This window comes from Trichosurus vulpecula, chromosome 9, assembly GCF_011100635.1.
Source record: "Trichosurus vulpecula isolate mTriVul1 chromosome 9, mTriVul1.pri, whole genome shotgun sequence".
In the NCBI taxonomy this organism is placed as follows: domain Eukaryota; kingdom Metazoa; phylum Chordata; class Mammalia; order Diprotodontia; family Phalangeridae; genus Trichosurus; species Trichosurus vulpecula.
Window position 1 is genome coordinate 65143388 of NC_050581.1, and position 16657 is coordinate 65160044.

At 38.4% G+C, this 16657-nt stretch overlaps 1 protein-coding gene across 4 annotated transcripts in view; it reads left to right on the forward strand.

Moving 5' to 3' along the window:
• The window catches only part of UBQLN1 (ubiquilin 1), a 56967-nt gene extending 49437 nt beyond the window's left edge, over window positions 1-7530 (forward strand). Inside the window, exons 8-11 of one of the 4 annotated variants that reach the window (XM_036737810.1) lie at window positions 1223-1306; window positions 3069-3184; window positions 3963-4131; window positions 5559-7530. In XM_036737810.1, coding sequence (XP_036593705.1) covers window positions 1223-1306; window positions 3069-3184; window positions 3963-4131; window positions 5559-5714 — 525 coding nt within the window. In that variant the 3' untranslated portion in view covers window positions 5715-7530. The remainder of the gene's footprint in view (window positions 1-1222; window positions 1307-3068; window positions 3185-3962; window positions 4132-5558) is intronic. The other 3 variants (XM_036737811.1, XM_036737812.1, XM_036737813.1) reach the window with 3 other exon arrangements.
• Window positions 7531-16657: the final 9127 nt, after the last annotated feature.

Genomic DNA, 16657 nt, shown 5'->3' on the forward strand with positions numbered 1-16657 from the left:
TAAAATTGAACAGTAAGTGCATAAGTTCCAGATGTCAAAGAATAGAACTGTAACCATAAGTGAAGCACTTCTATTGGTTAGTGAATAAGTGCTACGATCAGTCGGTGCTATAATTTTCTTTTTGATAAAGGGAGTGGGAAAGGGTTGGTAAGGCTTTGTTTGCTTTGATTCTAAACATCCCTAGTCAGATACTTTATAACAGATGTTCACAACACTTCCACTGAGCATATATAAGGTAGCATGTTCCCTTCTTTAGTTTTGTGGTAGCAATGTTGAAGGTCGCAAAGATGAGAGAGAGATTTTTCTTTCTTCAATTCCTGAACTAGAAGAGGACAAGTGAATTAGTTGTTTAGGAGTTGTCGCTGTAGACATTGTTTTAAGCACTATTGCGGGGTCACTGGAAAGATTGCTGAACTTGGAGACAGAGGATTAGAATTCAAACCTGGTCTTTGTGGATTGTTGTTCAAGTGAAGTTGGGCAAGTCACTTAACCTCTCTGACTCTGAAACAAAGGGGTTGGACTAAATGACTTTTAATGTCCTTTTCAGCCTTAAATCTGTAATTTTACTTCTTTGGCAAGGATCGTGTCTTATTTTCCCCAAGGGGGTAATAAATGTTTATTGGTTGGCTTTAAAACCAATTTTGACGTTTTTCCACTGAAGAAGTGATAGAAGCTTGTGCTCTTTCTCATAACTTTACATGTCTACTAGTTCTTAGTTGCATATCCATGTATGTTAGTTGCCTGAAAATTATAGCAATATTATATTTCTCATCTCTGATAGTAAGGCCTGTTCCAAATTTAAAAAAAAAAATTTGAGCCTTCTCCTGGAGACCTGTTGCTAGCAGTGGCTTGATTTAACTTAGTGGCTAGATTTCTTCTTGGCTTTTGTTAGGGTCATCTTCTAGATTTAATTGTAGCCCTTTTTAAACAACCCAATACAAATATTGGCCCCAAAGAAAGTTTCAAGGAATTACCTGAAGGCATTGCGTGCCATTGCTATAGTCATCCAAAATACTATTTTCATTTTTTTAAAAAATGCTATAATTCAGAGAAAACACTACAGTGATTAAGAGATTGAATTTGTGGAAGCTGTTGTAGTACACAAATTCAACCTTCTTTCTAAACCCCAGCACAGGCTTTTGGGGAGTATACTATACTAAACAAGGTGCATTACTGCTTTCAAATATTTCCAGTTAAAATTGTTTGCACACTTGCCCCATAGATGATGCTGAATAATCCCCTATTTGCTGGAAATCCTCAGCTTCAAGAACAAATGAGACAACAGCTCCCAACTTTCCTCCAACAAGTGAGTAAGCTTAGCTGTCTGCAATACCTGTCTCTCAAAAATGATTTTCTGGAAAAAGTTCATTACAACTATGGTTATTGTTCTTGTCTGGCAGATAGCAAAATATTCAATATGGGATTTGATCATTGCTGTCAGCCCACATATGATTTAGCTTAGTGTAAATTTGAACCATTTCTTATTGCTGCAAACAGGTCTCTGCTCAATTTTCTTAAAATCTTAAGTTCTGAAGAGATGGAGGCATTTTGTTTTTGAGTACCTGGCATACTGGAGGCTTCACTAATACCGTAAAATCATTTTCACTTTATTGCTTTCCTAACCCTTCAGCATACTTTTCTAACTTTAAAGATATTAACCAAGTAATTAACAGCTGTCTGGTGTAATAGAAAAGAACTATTCTTTTCTCTCATTGGTTTGTCATTTTATCTAACATGTAATGCCCAGGTGACAAAGGAGTATATTTCCTCATAAACTTAGAATTAATTGGATGAAAATTATCTTTGTAGTTCATAGCTCCTCACCAGATGATTTAATCTCTTTTTTGGTTACAATAACTTGCAAAGAATGCCGGTTAAGGCAAAGAGAGCTATTGCAGTTTGTATTGATGGAGGGAACAGTACTACAGTGATTCATCCTTGGAATTCATAGAGTTGGTGATCAATATTTTAAATTACTGTATTATTCTGAACTTAGACTGCCATTTTCCAAGTTCGAAACATAGACCCATAATGCAGACTATAATCAATGTTATTTTCCTGTGTATGGTTGTATGCTTTTTTTCTCTTTTGAAAGATTTCTTTTTAGAGGTGCAGTCTATTAAGGGACAGATTGTATTTAGACCAATGTGGCAAATTTTTTAGCTGGTTGTCATAAAATTTTTAATGACAAATAGAAAAATTATAATGGCAGCTTGTTGGCTATTGTGTTTAATCTTCATTGAAAATTAGCATTTCAGGGGAATTTTTGATTTAATATTTCCATAGAATGTAGGTATTATGAAGTAATGCATTTTGGGGGGTGGTAGGAACGGAACCTTAATGCAAAACTACAAAAGTATCTGGGGTAATATAGAATTATAAAGGCTATTTTTTGATAATAACACATAACTTACACAGTTGACCAAGAATGATATGCTTATGTGGCATATTCAGGTCTAAATGTAGGATAGTGAAAGAACCGCTGGATTTGGAGACTTGGAGATTTGAGTTGGAATCCCAGCTCAGCAACTTGTGGCATGATTTCAGACAAGTGACTTAACTACTCTGGGTCCCAGTTTCCTCATCTGTAATTCTCACTGGTCGATGAAAGGGTTCAACTAGATAACCTGAGAAAGTTTCCTTCTTGTTTTTTATGATCCTAGTACTTCTGTCCTGACATTTGCCCTGAATTCAGAAATATTTGTTAGGCAATAAATTTGACAAAATATTACATTGTTGAAATTTTGAAGTCACTTTATATTGTCATTTAATTCATTGCACAGTGGTCCTGCATTTGTTTCTTTTGAAAGGGGGAACACAACCTATCTTTTGCTTCTAGAATACTCTATCTTCTGTAATGTTACATTGGGAACTGGATTGGTAATAATTTGATCAGCACGGTTGCAGTTTTACTGCCTGATAGATTGTGTGGTTAAAAAAAAAAGATGAGTTCAAAGTTTAGGAATAGGTTTTCCACATGAATCAAGCAAAAAGAAGACTCTGAAATCCATCTTTACCTGTTTTGATTCACATTGTTATCGCTGAGTTTGTTTCTCTTGTTTTCTTAGATGCAGAATCCTGACACACTCTCAGCAATGTCCAACCCTAGAGCGATGCAGGCCTTGTTACAGATTCAGCAGGGTCTACAGACATTAGCCACAGAAGCACCAGGGCTCATACCAGGGTAAGATGGTTAGGGAAGAATAATTTTGAAAATATTCAATGACTTTCTTCCTGAATCCTTCACTTATTATCAAAGTGCTATTTTTCAGACTGAAAGGAAGCCATTTAAAGCGGTCCTGTTATCCTTTGATGCTAGTGCATTCATTACTGGTTGACTGGACCCCAAAGTATAGTTTCTTTTGGAAACCTGAAAGCTCAATTTGAGTCAACAGGGTGATGTAACTTGTAAAGAAAAGACCCTTGTAGATTATATTTAAAGGAAGCATAATGTCCCGAAGGAGGGACTGTATCGTTTTCTTCTGAGCAAGCTGAAAACCATTCCATGTAAGGATCCTATTGAAGAACTTGGGGAGACCTAACTGAGAGAAGACTTCAGGGAGGATGTGGTAGCTGTTTTTAAGAATTCGAATGATTGTCCTATGTGGAAGTGGAATTATACTTCTGCTTGGTGCCCCAATGGACACAATGGGGAGGAATAGTAGAAGTTGCAGAAGTGCAGGTTTTTAGTATAAGGAAAAACTGACTAGCAGAGCTAACCAGAAGTGAAGTGGGCTGTTCGTTATAGGCTTTGTTGTAAAGGAAATTCCTCTTTAAGGGAATGTTATACTAGATGATCCCTTACAGCTCTGAAATTCTGTGTGTCTTTGGTGAAACTGAATCTTGCTTTTAATCATACTTTTAAGAAAACATGTATTGCCGTATTCCTGTGTAAAGATATGGTGTGAATCAACAGATCTTTGTTAGGCCATATGATTTTTACTCTTATATAATTTGCTCAGGTTTACTCCTGGCCTGGGGGGATTGGGAAACACTGGAAGCTCTACAGGAACTAATGTGTCTAGTTCGGCACCTAGTGAAAACACAAGTTCGTCATCAGGAAGTACAGAACCTGGACACCAACAGTTTATTCAACAAATGTTGCAGGCTCTTGCTGGGGCAAACCCTCAGGTAATGATACCCTCCTATTTTTCAGAACCTCAATTATATTAAGTTTCAAATTTCAAAAGCTTTAAAATGGAATTCAGATAATACTTTTGAGGATTTTCTACAAAGAAAGGCAACATTTCAAGCATAATTGACTTAACACAGCAACAACGTTTTCAGTTGTGTTTGTATCTTACACCTCCAGATCCTGATTTGTTATTACCATTGTTAAAGTTGATTAGTCTTCAGCTGATCTTTTTTTTTTTTACATTACGCACCAGGTTTTGACAAACATTTTAGAGCACAAATCAACTACAAACCTCAATTTAAGAAAAGTTTCTGGGAATGTATGCCTAGTAATCTAATTTTTAAAAAGATATAGTCATATAGAGATTATTTGTTAAAAAAAGTTCTTTGTAATAAAAGCATTTTGAATGCTCACTTAAGGTATAATCTTTTGCATTTCTTGCATTTTTTCCACATACATACATACATACATACATACATACATACATACATAGTTGTCTTGCTTATTAAAATGTGAGCAGGCATTGTTTCATTCTTTATGCTTGAATCTCCATTTCCTAACACAGTGCCTGCTGGATAATGGGTGATTTCTAAATGGTCCTTGATTTTATTTGATTGATATTTAATATGCTCAAACGTCAGTACAACATTAGAGTTTTAAGGATCATATGGAATTCAGTCTATCGGTGTTTTACTTATGTTGGTGATATTTTTAATATTTCTAGTCTCCTTCTCCATCCCTGATGTGCAAGATGGTTGGCTACTATTAGGTGTTCTTTTTGGTCTGTGATCATTAAATGGAATTTTTTTTGTAAGATAGCAGCAATTTTGGGTTTTGAACTTAACTCCTTGGGCCTTTATTAGTATTGTTTTAATGAAATCATCTAATCATTCAGTTAATAACTTGCTGAATGTCTATTATATGCCTGTAATAGCATTCATTAAGCTATGTTCTTTTCCTTAGATGGAAGTATAGGTATTCCTTATTTCCCCTACACCTGCAAATTCTTGGGAATGTATCCTTCCCCAAATTCAATACCAAGCAATAATTGGGGTCCATTATGGCCCTTTCTTTTCTGTTTCTTTTCTGTATAATAACTACTTTGTGTGATTCATTCTTTTTGAATTATCATCTAATTTAATTCAGGATTTCTTAAATTAAAAAGCCTAACATATATTGGAAGGTTATATCTAATAATCTCTCAAATGAAGGTCTTTATTTTAAACGATAGTAAGCCATTCCTGAAACTCAGTCTTAAAAAGAAATTGGTTCAATTGCCATTTTTAAAAGCCATCTTTTATTAGGGGACTGATATGGAATATTACAAGAACAAAGCAAAATATTATTTGCTAACAATTTTAAGTAGTATAGTTATCAAGTCACAATTTTTTTTCTTGGTAAATTGGTAACTTTTTTCCCCTAGCAGTTACAAAATCCAGAAGTCAGATTTCAGCAGCAACTGGAACAGCTCAGCGCAATGGGTTTCTTGAACCGTGAAGCAAACTTACAGGCTCTAATAGCAACAGGAGGAGATATCAATGCTGCCATCGAAAGGCTACTGGGCTCCCAGCCGTCATAGCAACATTTCTGTATCTTGAAAAAATGTAATTTATTTTTGATAACGGCTCTTAAATCTTTAAAATACCTGCTTTATTTCATTTTGACTCTTGGAATTCTGTCCTGTTAAAAACTAAACCAATGCAATGCATTTTAAAGTGGAGTGCAGTAGGTTTTTTGTTTTTTTTTCCAACAGTGGGAATCAATGCTTTTTCACTCAAAGGTGTTGCATGCATCAAACACTTCTCTTTGGCATTTATTGTGATTTTTGGAAACAGATATCAGCTTTTACAGTTGGGTGAACAGATTTTGTCCTGCAACTGTCCAATTTATTTGCTTTTTAAACATTAGCCTATGGTAGTAATTTATGTAGAATAAAAAGTATTGAAAAGAAACAAATTATTTGATGCTATAATTTGTGGTACAATATTGCGTATTGTGACTTAGGCATGTATTTTTGCTAGCAAAGTGCTGTAAGATTTATAACACTGAACATTTTTGCTTCATTTGTATAAAATACAGTATGCACATCTGAAACTGTGCATTTTGAGAAACATCCTTTGCAATAGAATTAACTGAGCAGGACACTTGTAACCAAAAAAGAACAATTAAATATGAAAACAGATACTTCCCTAGTTGTGTGGAATCTTACAGCAACTTTGATAAACATCTCTCAGCAAAAGTGCTGTTTAGGCAACTTCATTTAAAATATAGTAAAAATGCTGATCCTGATTAGCTCTTTAAGTATACATTTAATTGTACAGAAAACTACTTGTAACATTGTCTCGACATTCACAGATCAACTGTAAATTACCTTTTAGTCTTTGTGCAGACTGAAGAAGCACTATATTATTCCCAGAAAGTGCTTTTGCCTAAGGCTTGAAATTTCAGCTTTACCATAGCAATTCTAACATGCATTATGATTTGTAATTAGAAATGTTACTTTCACTGCAAGTGTTGTGATATTTCAATTACTTTTAACCACCATGTAAAAATAAAACTGTTTCTTTTGGGTTTATCCGCTCTTTCTCTTGTGCACAGGTAATAAATGAATTAAAAATGATTTGTGAGCCACTTGTTTCCGAAGTGTTTTGGTAGTCCTATAAGAATAGTTGAACATTATGCTTTTCAGAGGCTCAGAAAGGAGACGTTTTGAGGAAATCTGCCTCTAAATTGGACCAGGATTACACCTGGTAACCAAGAATCTATTTGAATTGAAATGGATATTGGGTAGTATAGAAATATAATTTACAGATGAAAGATCAAGAGCTCTTCTAACTATATAGGAAGAACGTTTGACTTTTCTTTATACAGCCTTTCTTCCAGAGAAATCCTGTTTGCCTAATTCTCAAACTGTTAGGGTGGTACATTCCTTTAGGACCAATTCAAAGATGACCTAGAAGTTAGTCATATATTTGACTGACTGGTTCAGTATTCTCTTAGGTCAGTTTTTTTCCCTTGAGTATAGTTTTAAAAAACTGAAATATGTTCAAGTAACATGGGTGCAGACCAATAAAATCAAGGGAAATATTGAAGTTCGATTCTATTACTTCTGTAACTGCTTGCTACAAAAAAGGTTGTGGAGGCCATATTGCCCCACTAATCTGTTCGGACACTTTTCCTTGGTGAGAATAATGTGTAGTGCACAGGCACGAAGAGTGTAAGTTGAGTTACCAATGATATTCACATATCTGCTCTTTCTGCCTTGTTCCTCAATCTGGTCAAGTACCAACTTCTGTACTGGTGAATGGTGGAATTTACTTGTGGGAAAGTGTCATAGCCAATTTGACAATTTATTAATCACAAAATAACAATAAATCTCTAGCTTTTACACTTCATTTGTCTTGCTTCTTTATTTTGTGAGAAAAGATGACTTTAAGACCCCCTGCTCCCCCTTTAAAAATGCAGCAAGGACAGTTGAACTTATTTTAAAGTTTAACTCCATTTTCACTGTACTTTTTAAAATTTTGAAAGTCTCCCTGGCCATAAATTGAATCATATGCAGAAGTACACACATTGGTTGAAATTGGATTGTAACAGAAAGAACACTGGATAGGATCAGGAGACCTAGGTTTTGTTTTAGGCAAACTGCCATTAACCAACTTTGTGACCTTGGATGAGTCACAGCCTCCTTGGGGTTGCAGTTTAGCCTTCTGTTAAAGGGTCTGGATTAGTTGATTTTTTTCCATTACCTTTCCAAAATTGAGTCGTTCTATATTTGTTTCTATTAGGTTTTAAGTTAGCTTCAGCATGGAAAATGAAACTCCTTTATGTTGCTGTTACATTGTAATGAGTTATTAATTACAGTTGTTCATAATGTGTAACTTGAGAATGGTCAATTTAAAATGATTTAGTTCTTTAGCTTTACCAAGTGGTAAGAACCCTCCTTTCCCAATTTATAGGATTTGGATTCCCGCATTAAATTTGTACGTCATTCTCAATCTGCATACGTCCAAACGTCAATAACAAACATCAGCTTAGTGCCTGTGACATATGAAATAGGGTTTCAGATGTGGTTTGTTGTTCAGTCATCCAACTCTTCGTGACCCCTTGTGGGATATTTTTTGCAAAGATACTGGAGTGTTTTGTCATTTCTTTCTGGGTTAAGTAAACAGTATTGCCCCAGGTCACATAGCTACTGAGTGTCTGAGGCCAGATTTAAATTATAGTCTTCCTGACTATAGACCAAGCGCTCTATCTGCTGAGCCACCTAGTTGGCTAGCTGTGGTACTTACCTTTAACCATCTTACAACATAATGAAAATCACAGTTTGAAACAGTTGAAATAGCAGCCCGCCCCCCATTAACCCAGCTCAGCACATAGAGGAGGCTAGGAAGGGTTGGAGAAAGAAAAGCCACAAGCCCTCTTCCAAGCCACTGCCATGAATTCAGGTTTAGGTAGGATGTTTGATGTCTCAAAACTGCCAAAATAACAGCCATAATTTTTAGGTTAGTGTTTGAATTTCTCCACAATTCAGCCCTAAGCCAGCAAGTGTTAAACACCTAATATTGGCCAGGCACTGTGCTAAGTGCTTGGTATACAAGAAAGCAAAAACAATCCCTTCAATCAAGGAGCTCTCATAATCTGGGGGAAGAAAACATTCAAACAGCCATGTAATAAGACAGGAAAAATCGGAGATACGCTCTGGGGGAAAACACATTAAGGAGGAATGGGAATGGCTTCTTGCAGAAGATGTATGATTTTAGCTGGAACTTGAGGGTAGCTAGAGAGCACAGAAGGCAGAAGTGAGGAGGGGAGAGCATTCCAGACATGTGAAAATGCACAGAGTTGGTGATGGAATATCTTGTGAAAGGAAAAAGGAGGAGGCCAGAGTCACTGAATGGTTGGGTATAAGTTTTGTGGGGGGTGTGGGGGAGGTTAAGGTATAAGAAAACTGAAAACGTAGGAAAGGGGCCAAGTTATGAAGGGCTTAAAAAGCCAAGTAGTGCTTTATATTTGATCCTGGGGATAATAGTCATTGAAGTTTATTGAAAACTTTAGGAAGATCCCTTGTTGGATAGACTGGAGTGAGGAGAGGCAAGACCAATCAAGTCTTTTAAAATAATGCAGGCATGAGATGATAAGGGCCTGCACTGGGGTGGTGGCAGTGTCAGAGAAATTGTCAAGAGTTAAGAATGAAGAACAGATTGCAGATGAAGTATGAGGGGATGATAGCTAAGCTTCAAGTGTGAGTAGCTGTGGGAATGGTGGTGTCCTCTATGGTAACAGGGAAGTTAGAAGAGGAAGAGTGGAGTTCTGGAGGGGAAAAAGTGTTTTTTGAACATAACTGAGTTTAAGTTGTATGGCTCTAAGATATGCAGATTGAGATGTCCCATAGACCACTGGATATAGAGATGAGAGTTGGGAGAGGTTAGAGTTGGGTGAATAGATCTGTGAACCATCAACAAGAGATAATGGAGTCTTTGGGGCTGATGAGATCAAATGTAATAGTATAGACTAGGGACCAAAGAAGGGCACCCAGAACAGCCTGGGGGGACATCCACGTTTTGCTGCTTTGGCTTGGATGAAGCTTTAACCCACCTTCCCATCTATATTTCGATTTACTCACTTTAATGTGCCACTCCTCTGTATTTAAATGGCCCATCATCCATAGCTGGAGAGTCCTTAGGTTCAGTCTCTGAAGTTCTTTATTTGCTTCATACTTTCCCTAGCTAAAAACATTTTTTCCCTTCTCACATTTTCCCAGGGTATTTTGGATTTCTCCTTTGTTTCTGAAACATCCTACCATACTTGTATCCATTATAAATGTCATAGACAAAATATAATGACTTTTTAAAGACAGGGTCTGACATTTCTTCTCTTTTTGCATAGGTGCTCAATACTTTTGTCAAATATAACTAAATTGAATTGCATTAGAGTTATGAAACAATGCTGTGCAGTCAGGGCGGGAAAGTAGTTAATCTACAGGGTCTATATAACTTCATGGATGAGCTGTCATTTTGAGTTAGGGGTCAAAAGGTCAGCTTGGAATTCAGCAGATGAAAGAGGGAGAACATTCTGGCCTGGGGAGCAGTGAGCCAAGCCACAGAGGCGGTAATGCTTAGGGCAAGTAGAAAATAGTTGGTGTAAGGTACATTCCTTCCACCTTCAGTCACTCCTTATGGAGTACAGATCAAAGTCCAAACAGCCTATCTTCCAGGCTCTACAGTCCACCTGTCCCCTGCCTCTGTTTATGAACTGTCCCAGCCAAACTTGCCTAATCATTGTAACTTGCTATTTTCTTTTGCTTTGTTCAAGTCTTTCTGCTCTCCTAAAGCTCTGTCTGGTTGAAGGACTGAGGACACTAGAGGAGTCAAGTGACTTGCCAAAGTCAATTGGCATCATAAACGGTGAAAGAACAGAAGTAACTTTTAAAAAAAATTGTAAACTATCAGCAACCATAGACAGAGTTCCAAGTCACTAATAATGCACAGTGTGAATTACAGCGTCATGTTTCATTGATGACTCCTCACATTGGCAAAAAGGATTTAAGTTGGAATTAACGTTCTGGGAAAAAGTCAATAAATACTACTCACTCACTATGTGCCGGGCACCGTGCTGAGAAAAGGAAGCAGTAGATAGTCCCTGACTTCAAAGGAGCCTACAATCTAATGGGGGAGACAAGTTAAATATATCTACATGTATATATGTCTATATAATGTATATGTATGCATGTACACAGGATAAATAGGAAATAAAAGGAAGGCATTAGAATTAAGTGGAGGTTAGGAAAGGCTTCCCATAAAAGATGGGATTTTAGTTGAAACTTAAAAGAGAAAGTTTGGAAAGTCACTTGAAGAGAGGGAGAGTGCTGTAGACTTGGGAGCCAGAAAACACGTCCAGGGCAAAGAGAGATGGGGCATCTTGTTTGTGGAACAGCCAGGGGACCAGTGTCACTGATTTCATAGTTTGTTGGAAGGGTAGTCCTTGGAATGATTTTGAAAAGTTGTCATTTTGGAATCCGTGGAAGAGATCTAGAACAGAGATACTGGTCTGGTGGAGCTAGGGTAAGTAGGTTGAAAGACATTAAATGTCTGCAGGCTGTAATTGGCTGGTCGTCTGTTTTTATGTTCTCAAAAAGCTTGACCCCTGTATGCAGTATCTTCCTTCTGCTCTCTCCTAGGTCTTTAATGATTTCTTTATTGTGAAATTTAATGGCCTTTTCTTGGTTCCCAGCCTTCTGATTTCCCCTTTCAAAGAAAACAATTTGGAAGCAGCTGCAACTTTGCAGATAAGGAGCCTAAACTAAGGTGGCTGTGGTGTGAGTAGAAAGGGATGTGGGTGATTAGTGTGGAGTGTAGAGTGGAGGTTTGAGAAGTTGATGCCTAGGTTGCAAATTTGGGTGACTAAAAGAATTTGAAGGAAATTAGGAGAGGGTGTGCTTTGGGGGTCAAGATAAATTGCCTAATAATTGCCTTCTCACCTCTCTACTCCATTCTCCATAAACTTGCTTAAATTAATATTTCTAAAGTGCAAGTCTGGTCATGCTATGCCTCTAATCAAGAATCTTTCCATTGTCCTTAGGATAGAGCACAAATTCCTTTTAGCTAGACAATTACAATAACCTATTTCATGTCCCTCAAGTCTCTCATTACTTCAGTACGTAAAGTACTAGTTTGACCAGGTCACTTTACTCTAAATAACTCCAATGGCACTGTTATCTCCAGGATCAATTATCAATTTTGGCATTGAAAACTCTGTAACTGACTCCATTTACCTTCCTGTCCCCCATCCTGCAGTTTGATCATCCTCGCCTGCCTACTGTTCTTTATACACAGTGCTCTTATCTTCCATTTTCATACTTTTTACACTGGTTGTCTCCCAGAATGCCCAGAGTGCCCTCCCTCATCTTTACCTCTTGGGAATCCCTGGTTTTTCTCAAAACTCAGCTCAAATGCTACCTTTTGTTGGAGGCCTTTAGAGAATGGTCCAACTATTAGCACCTTTCCACCCAAGGTCACTTTGTTTTGTTAAATGTGTATCCCGCCCCTTTCCCCCTTCCTCCATTCCTCTCTTCCTGTCTTTCAGTATACATCTAATCTCTCCCACTAGAATGTAAGCTCTTTGAGGGCATTTCACTATTATCAATATCCTTAGCACCTAGCACAGGGCCTGGCACATAGTAAGAGAATGAATACTTATTGGTTGATTGATTTGGCATTTTAAAGCCCTTCACAATTTGGCTTCAGACTATCTTTTCCAACTATTTGATTATTTATGATTAAATATTGGGCAGCTAGTTGGTACAGTGGATAGAGTGCAGGGCCTGGAGTCAGGAACACTCATCTTTTTGAGTTCAAATCAGGCCTTAGACACTTACTAGCTGTGTGTTCCTGGGCAAGTCACTTAATCCTGTTTGCCTTAGTTTCCTCCTCTGTAAAACAAACTGCAGAAGGAAATGGCAAACCACTCCAGTATCCTTGCCAAGAAAACACCAGATGGGGTCACAAAAACTCAGACATGACTGAAAAACAACTGAACAACATAGAGTGTTTCATAAAATGTCTTGATTGGTTTTATCTGTGTTCCTTTGTTACAATGGAGAGGCTGCAATATATTGGGAAATGTTGAGTCCTCCCAATGGTGTCTAACTCTCCGTGACTCCTCTTGGAGTGGTTTGCCATTTCCTTCTGCAGCTCATTTTACAGAGGAGGAACCGAGGCAAACAAGGTTAAGTGACTTGCCCAGGGTCACACAGCTGGTAAATATCCAAGACCAGATTTGAACTGAGGTCCTCCTGACGTCAGGCACTCTATCCATTTCTGCCACTTAGTTACCCTTATTGAGGAATGACTACTGTTAAAACAAGAGGCAACAAAACTTAAAACATGCCACAGACAAGGTCAAAGTCCATGGACGACAGGATTGGTACTAATACCCAGGTCTCCTAACTCATACTGCACCATACCAGGTGACTCAATGGAGCACCTGAGGAACAAGATGTCAGCTAGTATTATTAGAGATGTACACCTATAAATTCTCCCTCTATCATGAAGGCAGAATGGTGGGACTGATCTTCCCCACTTCCAGGATGGTCACTCAGTACCTTCGATCTTCATTAATGTGTGGTATGGGCCCCAGCGCTCGCCTTTGTAGGCTTGTTCTGCCCGAGTTGATGGGGAGTTGATGGCTTTTGGAAGTTTCTATTCTCCCCCATTTTTGAGTGCTCTCACCACATCTTTTCTTCACCCTTACATTTCTCTCATTTCTCCCCTTCTCTGCCCCAAACTTAAGTTCCTCTCATCTAGTTCCTTCTGCTTTTCTGTTTTCCATCTTCTACTCCAAAACCAGGTAGAAAATGTGGGAAGGGTGGATGGGCACCTACCTCAAGCTCTGTATGAATATCTAAAAAAGCCCAAACCAAACTACGAAGTCACACATTTTAGTGACTTTGAGGGATAGTTAAAAAAGAGGTCTAGAGGGGTACGTGAAAGCAGTCATGAAGCATTTGAAGGGAGATTAGACTTGTTTGAGCAGAAGTAGGTGCATTGGATGGAAGTTACATAGGGACAAGTTTTGGCTGGAGCTTAGGAAAAACCTTGAAACAATTAAGAGCTCTGTCAAAAAGAGGACTGGGATGCCCTGGGAGGTGTTGATTCCCCTGCACTAGGCATCTTCTGGTAAAGACTGGGTGACTCTTGGGAAAGAGAGCCTGGCCTGTCTTGTGTTCTGATACCGGAGGATGAGATCTTGATACATAGATTTATTGGAGACATCTTTAATGTAAATCACCTACAACCTTAGGCCACCAGAGGGCAGAGTTTGCTTATATTTCATCCTCTTTCTGAGCGATTTTAGTTATTTGTTGATGGCGATAATGATTTTTGCTTTGTGACTTTGGGAGATAGATGTATTCTGACTCCACATGAGAAGGCTCTAAATTCTAGTCCTTCTTTACATTGAATTACTGCCGCCTTTCCTGATCCTCTTTAATGCTTATATTCCTTCTGTTGATTCTGTCTATCTGTCCGTCTGCCGGTCCGTCCATCGTACGTATTTATTTGCATGTTGTCTCCCCCTTTAGACGGTAAACTCCTTGAGAGCAGGGACTTTTACTTTTCATTGCATTCTCAGTGTTTAGCACTGTGGCTCACAGTAGGCACACAATAACTGACTTACCTAAGCCATTGTATTTTTGTGCCTGTGTTTCCTGAGCTGAAAATGAGCTACTGCTGATGGGTTTGGGGTTGGGGGAAGGGAGGAGGTGACAAAGAAGTCAACAACCCTTTTTAGGGGGGCTGCCAGACTCTGCCCGGATGCAGATGCAGGTAGGGGTCACTGCTCATATCCATTCTCTTGTAAAAGGACCAGGAATAGCTAAGGGGTATTAGCAAGGCTTTGTTAACCCAAAGAGAAAGACTCCAAGTTTTAAGCAGTAACTTAGGACCCCGGTTTGACAACACCACATTGCATCTTTGAGGGACCAGTAGGAAATAGTATGCCCCAAATCTTGGAATTGTAAAGAAAAAAAAAGCTTATCTACCTAAATCACAGAATATTAGAAGTGAAAGGATCTTAGGGATAATCTAGTCCAGACTCTTCATTTACAGATGAAAGATATTAGGTGAAGTGACTTATCCAAAGACACATAACCAAAGCTGGTTAGAGACAAAGCTGAGGGGCATTTAGGTGGTACAGTAGAAAGAGCACCAGTCTTGGAGCCAGGAAGACCTAAGTTCAGATTCAGCCTTGGACACTTATTAGCTGTGTGACCCTGGGTAAGTCACTTAATTCCAATTGCCTCCCCTACCCTTCCCCCCCCAAAAAAATCCAGAAAACAAACCAGAGGCAAAGCTGAGACTGGAACCCAGGTTCCTTGATGCCTAGCTCTATGTTCTTTCCTTGACTTCATGGCTGCCTCTATTTTTTGGGGGGAGGCAAGCAATAAATATTCTCCTAAGTACTTTACAAATATCTCATGTGATCCGCACAACAACCCTGCGAAGCAGATGCTCTTATTAATCGCCATTTTGCAGTTGAGGAAATGGAGGTGGAGTAACTTGCTCAGGGGCACACAGCTAGTAAGTGTCTGAGGCCATGTTTGAGTTCAGGTCTTCCTGACCTCAGACTCAGTGCTCTATCCGCTGTACCACTCTCAGTTTGAAGTTGTCACACAATTGCTTTTGGTAAAAGTATTTGCCTTTGGTTAACACTTGCTTGTCACCCTGTGGTGTAGTGAGGTGTGCGCTGTTAGCACTACAGCATCTTCTGGGTACAACTTACAAATGACAAGTTCCTAATTATCATTTCTGGTCAGATGGTGGTTGTTGGTTGATTTGGGTGTTATTTTTCTCCCTCAAAATTAAGCATCAGCTCTAATTAATTAATTAGTAAGTAATGACTTACTAAACTTTTTGTTTCAGCCCTTCCTTGAGGAATTTTATTATCCATCTATAATTTCATTTTCCCTAGAGTTTTTTCCCCTTTCTGAGTCAAAAGAAACATTTCCCCTTGTCATCCTGATCATCATAGTATCAATAATTTAGATAGAGCTGGAAGAGGGACCTCAGAGACCAGCTAGTTCAACTCTTTAATTTTACAAATGAGGAAACTGAGTCCCAAAGGAATTAAGTAACTTGTCCAAGACAAATAGATAAGTGAAAGAGGTAGGAATTGAATCCAGGTCCTCAAGTCTAAGTTTATTGCCTTTTCCCACTGTATCCTTCTGACTTTTTGTTCTGAGAATCAAAAATTAGCTTTATCAAAAATGTATGGGAGCCTATGATCCCTGTCATATTGGTACTTTTTTGCCCCCTAAACATTGAGTCTTCATTTTGTCTTTGGGATAGGCTGTTAAGTAAGCCTCAGAAAAGTAGGATTCGAAGTCAGATCTTCCTTATTCTAGTTGTAGCACTTTATCTGAGTTACACCGCCTCTCTGAAAGTTGAACCACTTGCTAAAGACACTATCAATTACCAACTTCTGCCTAAACTGCTTCCTCATGATAGATGGATTTGATAGCCTTTTGTCAGTCTTCATCTTCTTTGTCCTTTCTTCAGTATTTAACACTGTTGATGTCTTCCCTTTGGCCTCTTTCACCATCTTTCCCCAATGTATGTAATTTCACCCTTGGAGAACGTAAGCTTGGGCCAACTATGTGGCACAGTACATAGAGTGCCAGGCCTGGAGTCAGAATGACTCATCTTCCTGAGTTCGAATCTGGCTGCAGACACTAGCTGTGTGATCCTGGGCAAGTCACTTAACCCTGTTTCCCTCAATTTCCTCATCTGTAAAATGAACCAGAGAAGGAAATGGCCAACAACCCCAGTATCTTTGCCAAGAAAACCCCAAATAGGGTCACAGAGAGTTGGACACAACTGAAAAATGACTTAACAGAATGTAAGCTGGGGACAGGCTGTTTTTGCTTTTGTATTTGTATCTCTAGTGCTTGACATATAGTAAACTCTAAATAAATGCTTTCTCATTCATTTATCCGTTCATTCATTCTCCCTTTGGCTCCCATGA